Source organism: Ruditapes philippinarum, unplaced genomic scaffold (genome assembly GCF_026571515.1).
Source record: "Ruditapes philippinarum isolate M1 unplaced genomic scaffold, ASM2657151v2 ctg2985_1_1_1_1, whole genome shotgun sequence".
NCBI lineage: Eukaryota > Metazoa > Mollusca > Bivalvia > Venerida > Veneridae > Ruditapes > Ruditapes philippinarum.
Window position 1 is genome coordinate 37,903 of NW_026856852.1, and position 12,342 is coordinate 50,244.

Sequence of the window (12,342 nt, forward strand, 5' to 3'; positions counted from 1 at the left end):
CTGTATTTTCTCATAACATATTCATATGTCAAATTTGAGTTGAATGTGTTGTAACGTTGGGAAGATAATGAACGGAAACTGAAAATTTCATATTATTTTCAAAGTTAAAGGGGCATAACTCTGCCAAAAATCATCGAACCATGACCAAATTTGAACTTGACCTGTATTTTCTCATGACATATCCACATGTCAAATATGAGTTGAATGTGTGCAACCGTTACTAAGATAATGAACGGAAACTGATGATGACGGAATGACAGAATGACGGAAGGACGGAACAGGGTAACACTGTATGCCCCGGCCATTACATGGCGGGGGCATAAAAAGGGCAAATATCTGGAACAAATGTTTGACAATTCCTCACTGTATCTACCTACAATATTCAAGTGCTGATTCTCTCTAAGCATGCTGTCAACAGCTTCTAAATCACCCTCCATGTCAATACCTGTGCATGGTCATAAACACCTGTGCATGCAGGTAAAATACCTATAAGACATGTTATGCCCATGCACAGGAGACTTGTAGTCTCGATGACTTATATTGCGTGTGAGATTTAAATATTAATGTTACAATCTTTCATATCAACGTAAAACTCCACATACAAATAATGCTATAAAACAGTTGTTTACTAAGAAAGCACTGATGCTTTTTTTAAGATATGGTATTAATACATTTGTTACTATAATTATATAGTAACAAAATTGTCAATGATTCCAACTGAATATGAGTGTCACATGATCGATTATGAGTTTGTGTTCTGTGGCCGAAAAGTCTTAATCATAATAAGCAAGCTGAACATGGGGGAAGAGCTAGTGTAAAACTGAAACAATGATGTCACATTTTACGTCAACAAAACAGCTACAGTATTTGATTAATAAACAATACATATATCTCATTCAAATTTGTTTGTTAATATGCAGCAGCACTCATTGAATATTCTTAGACAGAAATATTGTTACTTGTTTTGAACATACACACAAACAAGGGTAACACTTAAAACAACTTGATGTAGCATGTGCCACATGTTTTAAAACTATGTCATCCATGTGTCACACATCAAACAAATTCCTTGTTTTATTTCCTCATTGTTATTGTTGTTTTGAAATGATTATGAAATCAGAAAATTTGAACTTTTCTGAGAAAAGATGTTGTTGTTTTTTTCACAAGCTTGTTCCAAATTCCGCTATTTTATTAGTAATTAATGGGTTGTTATGATTGTAGTTTAGGCATGTGTTCAAGATTTTCTGTCAGCTTCCACTAAGATTATAGTGAATCAAGCAAACAAATATAACTACTGCATTACTACTGGGAAACTAGCCAATACTCACAAAGCACTATAGTTGCATAATTAACACCATTCCGTGTGCATGCTTGTACCATTTTAGTCCAATGGGATTGCAGTATTTTCAAATTAACTTTTGTAGATGGCTTTAATCAAACACTCTAGTAAATCCTATTGTGCAGATTTGTGAATGCCTTATTAAATGAATTATAACCTATACTTAATGAAGTTTTGTACAAGACTGAGATAAAAAGCTGACAAATTCAACAAAAATACTTAAGAAGCAGAAGACAAAAATACTTCCGACATACAGTTTCATTTTTTGATCAAAATCTGACAGCCACAATGTTGGTATTTGATTATGTCAAATTAATTAAAAGCAGGACAAGCCCATTTACACAAATTCAGCCGGGCAAGCAGGAAAGGTCAAGGATGATTTTACTATAATAAAACTGTGTAGATGAATTGATATTGTACATGTACGAACCTGTTGTTGCTGCATAAAGCTTTGGTACTGTGCTGCCAGGTTCTGCTCTGATTGTGTGATCTGCTGCTCATTCATTTGTTGTTGACTCTGTATCTGGGTCTGCTGCAACTGTATCTGCTGCTGCAGCTGGGCCACTTGTTGTTGTTGTGGTGTCTGGGGCGGGGCCTGACCAGGCGGAGGTTGCTGTTAATGTTAATATATATATATTTTAATATCATGTTCTGATAAAACCCTATGATATTTCAATGCTTCTTTTCATTTCTTGTTTTTGCACTTTGCAACAAGTATGTACATGCAGTGGTCTTGCTTAATTGTCTTAGATTTGGAACAAATGCTAACTTCATCGCAGCAATTTGCACATCAATATTTGCCATTGTGGGTTCTAATCCATCCAGGGAATGGATATTAAAGTCATGTTGTGAGAAAGCTATGACGTAAGCCTATAGAATCTAGGTGGCTCTGTATCTAAAATAGCACATAGAGAAGTACCGTTCTTCCTTTCATCTATAGAGCTGAGTTGTAAATTTGCAATATAACTTTAATACTGTACGTGTAGTCAGTGCGTCTAATTTGATTACTAACCATGCACTTAATGTCATCCCTAGTGGGGTTTTATGCTACATTGACATTTCTTTTTAGTTTATAAAAAAATCCAAAAAAAAATCTGGGAAAATGTCACATCACAGCTGATGCCTGTAATAACAGATGATACTTTAATGCCAGAAATATTTTACTTTAATACAATAAAATATCACATTGACCAATAATAATAATATATATCAGAATAAAAAGTTCACGTTCAAAATATTGTAAAAAAAAAAAAAAAAAAAAAAAAAAAAAAACTTTCAAATCAGGTCTGAAATACTGAAATGGGGCCTCAGAAGGTATTCTGTCACATATCAAACAAGAGCTGTCGGTAGGACAGCAACGCTGGATTATTCTTAGTGCTTGATAGTTAGAAAGCCTTGATAATGTAAAATTTCTTAAGTTAACAAAAGGGAAAAAAAATTTCTTTAAATCCATGTTACAGTAAGTGTCCTATTATGCTCTCAAAGAGTATAAAATTTCATCTTGTTTCAAAGCCATATGTCAATGGACTTTTTTTTTGAGGTATTACAAAAACTTTAACGAAAAGTCTAAGTCGAAAAAAAGGGCATAATTCTGTCAAAATGCTTGATAGAGTTACTTCCTCCTGTCTACAGGTTGGGGTCATGATGGTGAACAAGTGTGCAAAGTTTCAAGCCATATGTCAATGGACTTTGAAAATATTTGAGGTGTTACAAAAACTTTAACGTAAATTCTAAGTCAAACAAGAGCTGTCGGTAAGACAGCAACGCTCGACTATTCTTAGTGCTTGATAGTTAGAAAGCCTTGATAATGTAAAATTTCCTAAGTTAACAAAAGGGAAATTTTTTTTCTTTAAATCCATGTTACAGTTATAGACCTTGGAAGATGTCCTATTAAGCTCTCAAAGAGTATAAAATTTCATCTTGTTTCAAAGCCATAAGTCAATGGACTTTGAAAATATTTGAGGTATTACAAAAACTTTAACAAAAATTCTAAGTCAAACAAGAAGGCCATGATGGCCCTGAGGTCGCTCACCTGTATATAGGCCCCCCCCACCCCCCAACATTGCAGGGCCAATTTTAACCCAAGGGCTTTTATTTGCATAAACTTGGTAGACACCCATAAGAAGATGTTTCATGCTAAACATCTAAGCTCTAGCTCATTTGGGCTTTTTAAAAGAAGATTTTTTTAAAGTTTTTACTATACACATATAGTTAAAAACAATGACACCCCTGGGGCCGGGCCAGTTTTGACCCCAGGGCTTTTATTTGAACAAACTTTGTAGACACTAACTGGAAGATGTTTCATGCTTAATATCTAAACTCTAGCTATTTGGGTTTTTTCAAAGAAGATTTTAAGTTTTTGCTATACACATATAAGGAAAATCAATGACCCCCGGGGTGGGGCCAATTTTGACCCCAGGTCTTTTATTTGAACAAACTTTGTACTCACTAAAAGATGTTTCATGCATAATATCTTAACTCTAGCTATTTGGGTTTTTTCAAAGAAGATTTTTAAAGTTTTTCCTATACACATATAGGGAAAGTCAATGACCCCCGGGGCGGTGCCAATTTTGACCCCAGGGCTTTTATTTGAACAAACTTGGTAGACACTTATTAGAACATGTTTCATGCTAAATATCTTAGCTCTAACTCTTTGGGTTCTTTAAAAGAAGATTTTTTAAGTTTTTACTATATGCATATAGGGAAAATCAATGACCCCCTGGGGCGGGGCCAATTTTGACCCCAGGGCTTTTATTTGAACAAACTTGGTAGACACCTATTAGAACATGTTTGATGCTCAAGATCTTAGCCATAGCTCCTTGAGTTTTTTAAAAGAAGAATTTTTAAGTTTTTACTATATATGCATATAGGGAAAGTCAATGACCCCCCGGGGCGGGGCCAATTTTGACCCCAGAGCTTTTATTTGAACAAACTTGGTAGACACCCATTAGAACATGTTTCATGCTAAATATCTTAGCTCTAGCTCTTTGGGTTCTTTAAAAGAAGAATTTTTAAGTTTTTACTATATGCATATAGGGAAAATCAAAGACCCCCTGGGGCGGGGCCAATTTTGACCCAAGGGCTTTTATTTGAACAAATTTTGTAGACATCTATTAGAACATGTTTGATGCTCAAGATCTTAGGCATAGCTCCTTGAGTTCTTTAAAAGAAGAATTTTTAAGTTTTTACTATATGCATATAGGAAAAATCAATGACCCCCCGGGGCGGGGCCAATTTTGACCCCAGGGCTTTTATTTGAACAAACTTGGTAGACACCCATTAGAACATGTTTCATGCTAAATAGCTTAGCTCTAGCTCTTTGGGTTCTTTAAAAGAAGATTTTTTAAGTTTTTACTATATGCATATAGGGAAAATCAATGACCCCTTGGGGCGGGGCCAATTTTGACCCCAGGGCTTTTATTTGAACAAACTTGGTAGACACTCACTAGAAGATGTTTCATGCCAAATATCTAAGCTCTAGCTCTTATGGTTTTTTAAAAGAAGATATTCAAAGTTTTTTCTTTCGGTTGCCATGGCAACCAGAGTTCTGCATGGAATTAAATTCTTTGAACAATTTTTAAAGGTGACCACCAAAGGAACATTCCTGTGAAGTTTGGATGAAATTGGCTTGGTGGTTTATGAGGAGATGTCATTTAAAGTAAAAGTTTACGGACGGACGGACGGACGACGGACAGACGCCGGACGAAAAGCGATCACAAAAGCTCACCCTGTCACTTTGTGACAGGTGAGCTAAAAAGGGGCATAATTCTGTCAAAATGCTTGATACAGCTACCAACCCCTGTCTACAGTTTGGGGTCATGATGGTGAACAAGTGTGCAAAGTTTCAAAGCCATATGACAATGGACTTTGAAAATATTTGAGGTATTCCAAAAACTTTAACATAAGTGGTTACGCCGACGCGGACGCCGACGTTCAGGTGACTACAATAGCTCTACTTATTCTTATCGAATAGTCGAGCTAAAAATATCAATGTAACTGATTCAGTTTTATGAATCTACTCATGGATGGCAGTGGTTATTGCATATACTAGTACATGATCCATAGTAAATGGTTAAAGAACAACTCTAAATGAACACTTAATAAAGATACATAGATCAAGGCCAATTTGAAACACACTGATTTTAATAACTGCTGTCATTATCTATAACAAGACTTTTCTTAGTGGTTAATAGTTAAATATAAGCAACATAGGAAATGGGGCATAATTCTGCACTAGTACTCAGCAGATTTACCTGCACTTGACAACAAAGTCAACAAGAATTGATGCTAAAACTTAAACCAACATTAGATTTGTTTTTTCTTTGAAAGTGTACCTAAATATGGGCACTGTTTTGAACTTCTCTAAGCCAATCTCTATTTCTCTAATGCTATTAATCTTGAAAGTTCCCCCATAAGGAAATATAATGAGCCTTACCTCTATAGGTGCTGCCTGCTGTATTGTTATAGATGGCAGTAATGATGGGGGAGGAGCTGAAGTAGGCCATGGTGCCACCTGGGGAGGAGGGATCACGCCCGGAGCTACTGATGTGATCTGACTGATGGCAGCTAGAGGAGGTTGTTGGGGTGGAGGCTGTGGCAGGGGCTGCAGTTGTTGCTGAGCTTGTTCTTGGATCTTCTTGTTCTGTACATTTATTACTGCAAATAAATTAAAACAAAACATTATGAAATGTGTGAAGTCAGCCATATATTCTTCTAGTTAAACCATAAAACACTCAAGCTTTACTAGTTAAGGATATCATGAATTATTTCAAGCACTAGCAGGTAACTCTAAAAAATACATTTAGCTTTATAACAGTCTCAAAGCTAGAATTTTAATGTCCATTGTAGGGTCACCTTAATTTTAACCATGTTAGAAAAGGGTGAATAATATAAAGTCATTGATTTTAAGCAATCTTATAAATAAAAAAAATATATATACCTGTAATTAACATTTATCTGAATAAATGACTTTAATGACTTACAAGAGAAAAAAAATAATTTCATATCATTTTGATTTGTATGAATTAAGTTATTGGATGTTGTTACAATAAAATTTTAATATTGAATAAACTGTTACAAATATATGACAAAATGTATATATCATGATTCACAGATATTTGAACTATAAAATAATAATTAAAGTAACATTGTAGCATTTCAATAATTCTGCCTGATTCTGACATTCACAATTAATCTTACTTTTAGCAATGTACATTTGATTATATGCATCATCTAATAGAGATAAAGTTGTTATGGAAACATTAATTAACTTTGGAAATTCATGCTATTGAACTCTGGCAATCCTAGAATTATAACTTTACAACTTTGTAACTAATGTTAACAATGATAATTATCAATGTTGAAAACTAATGTGTAATGTAAAGTAATAATATCTATACAAATGTATTTGTTTTTTTGTTGGGTTTAAAGTCACTGACACTGTAATGGCAACATTCCAGCTTTCACTGAACAAAGACCTCAGCATTACTTTGGGTATAAACCCTAATTAGAACCACAAAAGTTCAGTTAGCTAACCTGAAAGCTTCTTTATATAAAAGAATTCAGAGTCCCTGGTAGGATTTGAACCCACAATGGTGAAAGGCATGTAGTTTGAAGTTAACAACCTCTACTACCAGGCCATAGCTGTCCCCAACAAATGATGACCTCTTATTCATTCAAGAATTGAAGAAAAATAGTATTTTCAATACACACAGAAGTTCATGTCTACTTTATCTAATAACATTTTCAAATCTACCTAAAGTTCAAAGGCCTATAGCTCAACAATAAAGTAATTATATTACATTCAATGACAGAAATTGTTGTTTCATGTTCGAAATAAATAAAACACAAGGCTATACTTACATACCTTAGACACATTATAACCTTGGATATATTAACAAAATCTTCAGAATGTTGATATTATTGTTTGAAAACTGGTTTTCTTGGGAAAATAAATCCTTTAACAGAATGATGTAAATTTTAGCAAGAATATATTGTATACAATTTTTCATGAACAGGGTTCATACAGACATCCAATGAGAAAATTTAAGCATGTTTTAAGTTCTTTTTCTGATCAAACTTGCCAATGATGCATTTTTTGCATTTTATTATGTGATACTACTTGCATTATTAAGAGGTTAATACACGGCAGGAGAGGGCCGGAAGGTGATAATCGGCCCGCAAAATGAATAATGGACCCGAGGGCTTTAGCCCGAGGGCCATTATTCATTCAGGGCCGATTATCACCTTCCAGCCCTACTCTGACGTGTATTAATGTCTTTAATACACTTGGTAGATCTAATAGTAGCAATTAAAAAAAACAACAAAGTTCTTTCGTTGAAATTCTTGTCTACTCTTCTACTGTTCTGTACAGAGATGTTCACTGTTTGTGTGTTCAAAGCAGTAGGATCTAGAAGCAGGTTTTATTTTCATTTTTTTCGGAATGAATTTGTCGTATTATTTCTTCAAATTTCAATAGTAACAAAAATGTGTTCGTACTAAATACGCTTAAGCTCTCATAATAAAAATAAAGCGATTCGTGCTGACAACCTACTTTCACTTTTACAGTTAACTGTTTGATGACGTAAAATATGACGTCATTGTTTCAGTTTGTGCACGTGCACATGTTCTGCGGGCTGATAACTAGTTCTCGGCCCCGGGCCGCAAACTCATAATAGGTCACATGACACTCATAATCAGTATAAAATCATAGCGATTTTGTTACTATATATAGTAACAAGTGTATTAATATCCTTTAACCCAGCAGAAATTCAGCAGGTTTTATGGTTTTTAAGAAGCTCATTGTACATGTAACAAACAAACATATTTTCAAGTAAAATGGTTTCCTGCGGTGAACATTTTAATGATATAAAGATATTTCATTTAACTATTTTCAACATTATTTTGGGGGTGGGAATAAATAAACGTTTGTATCAGGAATATAGTTGACAATTGAATAAACGATCAATATAGAATAAGGTCTTTGGAAACTGGTGACCGTTGAAGACCGGAGAAGGTCGAACATAAAACAATTATTTCTTTTTAAGAAAATGATTAAATAGGCCTGCCATTTTATGAATAATTCCGAGCAAAAAACAAATAAAGTAAACACACAAGTTTATGCAGAAGTTATCTCTATTTATTATGGCAGATGCCCCTACGAATATTTTAATTTTGTAAATTTTCAGTGTAAACAATTTATTGTTTGTAAAATTTGAGATAGATATTAAAGAAACATTGATAATTTTCAAACACATCATTCAAGTTTTTCCACCTTAAACAGTAAAATAATTATAGAAAATTAGAAATATCACGTAATAGTTTTTTGTTCTTAATAAGTTGTAATTCGGACTAATTCCCTACAGGTAAATCCGTAACGTAACGGCAACCGGTATTTAGCTAGGTTTTCGGAAAGGTCAATTAACCAATCATGTACGGTTTACAGATCACATGCTCCTCCATGTACCGAAAACAAGTCACGTGCTCCTCCATGCCTCAAAAGTTAAACGCGTACCAATACGCTGCGGTCTCCAGACCGCAGGGAATAATTCTGTGTTAAAGTCTTTATTCTAAATGTATCTTAATTTTGCTCTAATCTCTGTTATTTTTTTATGTCTCTGTATTTTGGATTTTTATGAAATGTGCTAGGCTTAGCCTGGGATTCAGGCGTTGATATTTTTTGCTTATTCTAACATATGCACTATTTCATACTCAATCGTCATAGATAACACAACATCTCTAGTTTTGATAGTATCAACGCCTGGGGAAACCTGCAGGGTTTCCCATGTAATTATCAACTTATGATAATCCTATTAATAGACCGATTAGCACGTGACCAACAAATTACATGACTAAATCAAAATCGAGGCGAAGATGACGAATGTTGAAAATTTGACTCCATTTACTATTATAAATTGCGTCCAGCACAATTCTCTGATGCTCACAAACATCAACTTTAATTATATAATCAAACCTGTTGATCAAATTCACTCGTCATGCAATAAACTTTGTCAACGAGTGTTAGTTTTTAATCGGAAATGGTGTTTTGAAAGTGAGGCTTCGTAACTGTTCGTTGAGCTTCAGGTCACTTTGTGGAAATTCCGTTTCTATTTATAGAACTAGTTTGTCGTTGCATGAGTTATCGTTCTTTAAATAACACCCATAATTTTCGGGATGAATACTTGGTGGCGCTTCGATTCATAATTGTATTTCCCCAGGCTGTCGATTTGCCGAACAGAAGCACATAAAAAATCGACAGACTGGAACCTAGGCTATGCTAGGCGGTGAAGTTACGTAAAAATTATGTGTTTGTGATCTTCTTCAAGTAAACTATATAAGTACATGCCTATACTTTATAACTATGTCTAAAAATAATATACCTATTTTTCCAGCAACTTGTCTAAAATCATATATCTATTACTAAATAACTATACGAGATATTAACAAGTCTGGAATTATATTCTTATATTAGACAATAAAGTCTGAATAACATACATATAAACAAGTCTGAAATTATTATATAACCCAGTTTGAAAATATATACCAATACTGGATTAACTAGTATGAAATTATCTTCCTAGACTAGTATTTAAAACATAAAAGATAAAAAATTTAAAGTTGCCGTAATTCAAAAATATTTGATATAGTATAGATATAGTAATTCAAATTGTTATATGCAGACCACCACAATAAATACAGAACTAAAACAGAGTAAGCAATTTCTTCTCGGAAGTTCAAAGAACGTTCATGACAAAATTCTGGGGACAATGACTTTCTCATTGCATCTCACATTCAAACTAACTGCTTTTTATACAAAAACATACAAATATAAGGACATTGTTCAAGCAATATTCCTATTTAAACTCTTTTTTCCCTGTAATCTTATTTATTTAAACCACCCACGGCTAGGATAGAATTATATTTCTACTATAAGCCAATGACCCTTGTATGTAAGAAGTTCAGTCATTCCTCTAACAATCCTAGCAATGTAAAACAGTGAACCTTATTATCCTGGTGAACAGCCGGGGTAAAATAACCAAGTTAATTATAAAATATCAGATATAATATCTAACATCAGAATTATATCAGTTCCTAATTATATATGTATACTTATAATTAACAGTGATTAAAAAATCAACAAGAGCTGTCAGTAGGACAGCATGGCTCTACTATTCTCAGTGCTTGATAGTAATCGGGCATAATATTGTTAAAATGTTTGATAGAGTTACCTCCTCCTGTCCACAGGTTGGAGGCAAGATGGTGAACTGCAAGTGTGCAAAGTTTCAAAGCCATATGTCAATGGACTTTGATAATATTTGAGGTGGTATGCAAACTTTAACATAAATTCATATAAGTCAAAAAAGGGGCATAATTCTGTTAAAATGCTTGATAGAGTTACTTCATCCTGTGTACAGGTTGATGCTGAACAAGTGTGCAAAGTTTCAAAGCCATATGTCAATGGACTTTGAAAATATTTGAGGTGGTACTGACAAACTTTAGCACAAGTGATTACCCGACGCTTGGTGTACTAGGATGAATAGTCAAGCTTAAAAACATTTGAGACAGAGTGTACATTGAAACACCTTATAGGCCACTTCCAATTTCCCAAAAAGCATGATTGCAGGAGACCATTTCTATACAGGAATAAATGAATTCAACATTTACCCTGGGTGCTATTCTGGATTTTTTGTCACATAAAGTCACTTCATGCAAAATAATTTCAGTTTATTTAGTAGAATGGTTTTTTATGAATAAAATCAGTAAAAAATTGCTTAAACAAAATGCGCAATAAGTAAGCCTCTATAACCCATCTGTGCAAATGGCAGATATAGAGGTTAGGCATCAAGCGATAAATGGGTTACCATTTCAAAACTGCTAATGTAGGCTACTCAAACTGATAAATCCAGCATAAATTTTATTGAATGACTTCATGAAGTGTAAGGTTACTAACCCTTAAAAGGTTAACAAAAGTCAAATTATTTTCAAATGATTTCTTAAATATACAGAAAAAAAACATGTGCATTATCATAGGAAGAAAAACCCAGATATTTTACAATTTATATAAAGTCCTTTTACAACTAAATTGTTCTCCTTTCTTTAAAGTTTTGGGATAAATAATGTAATTTTAAAAATGTTCTGTGAATTTTAAATGTTTTATACATGTAGAAGTAACTGAATGATAATGTCTGTAACTTTTTTCTCTGAACATGTTATAGGAGACAGCATGCTTTCTTAATGAAATACTGGACAAACAAATATTTGAAAATTAAAGTCAATCCCTTAAGTAATGAAGGTGTTAAAAGGGGAAATAATTCTGGAAATATAAATGCTAGAGTTCTTCCGCATATGGTGTGGGTGACGATAAGTAACATATATTTGAAATTAGAAGCCTCATTAAATAAAGTCTTTACTTACTTACTTACTTACTTACTATACATGTACCATTTGAGTATTTATTCTTTAAATGTATAAAACCTTAAAAAAACATGTCTTGTTTAAGTTTTCATATACATTTACCATGTTCTTAATTGTATACAGAGGTAAAATGGTAAATACTATGGTGGGTGTATCCTAAATGATTATACGCTAAACTTATTTTGAAAGATACAGGCATTTTAAGGTTTAATAACCTTTAAATAATTTGTTTTGTAAAAAAGTTTTCATCTGCAAGTTAGAAGGTAAATTTAAACTTTAAACTATTGTAATTTCTTTTAGTATCAAAACAATCTGATGAATCTGGTGCGACTTGTGAATGCTCATCAGGTCTGAATGGCCGATATAATTAATAATATAGCCCAAGTCTGGCTAAAGCACAGCCCTATTGCACAAAACTATAACTGCCGTTACTGGACATTGATGCATACATGTGGGTGAGAACAGTTCTGAATATACTTTATATAGTCTAGCTAAATATACATTAATTTCTATATAAACAGCAATTTATGTATCTATTTTATAATTATACATTGTAACTCCATTGTATTCTATATACATTGTAATTATGT

At 33.4% G+C, this 12,342-nt stretch overlaps 1 protein-coding gene across 1 annotated transcript in view; it reads right to left on the reverse strand.

The window, feature by feature from the left end:
- The window catches only part of LOC132747911 (calcium homeostasis endoplasmic reticulum protein-like), a 61,673-nt gene that overhangs the window by 37,669 nt on the left and 11,662 nt on the right, over window positions 1-12,342 (reverse strand). The window contains exons 3-4 of the mRNA XM_060737441.1: window positions 5,775-5,995; window positions 1,770-1,952 (exon numbers count right to left, since the gene is read on the reverse strand). Coding sequence (XP_060593424.1) covers window positions 1,770-1,952; window positions 5,775-5,995 — 404 coding nt within the window. The remainder of the gene's footprint in view (window positions 1-1,769; window positions 1,953-5,774; window positions 5,996-12,342) is intronic.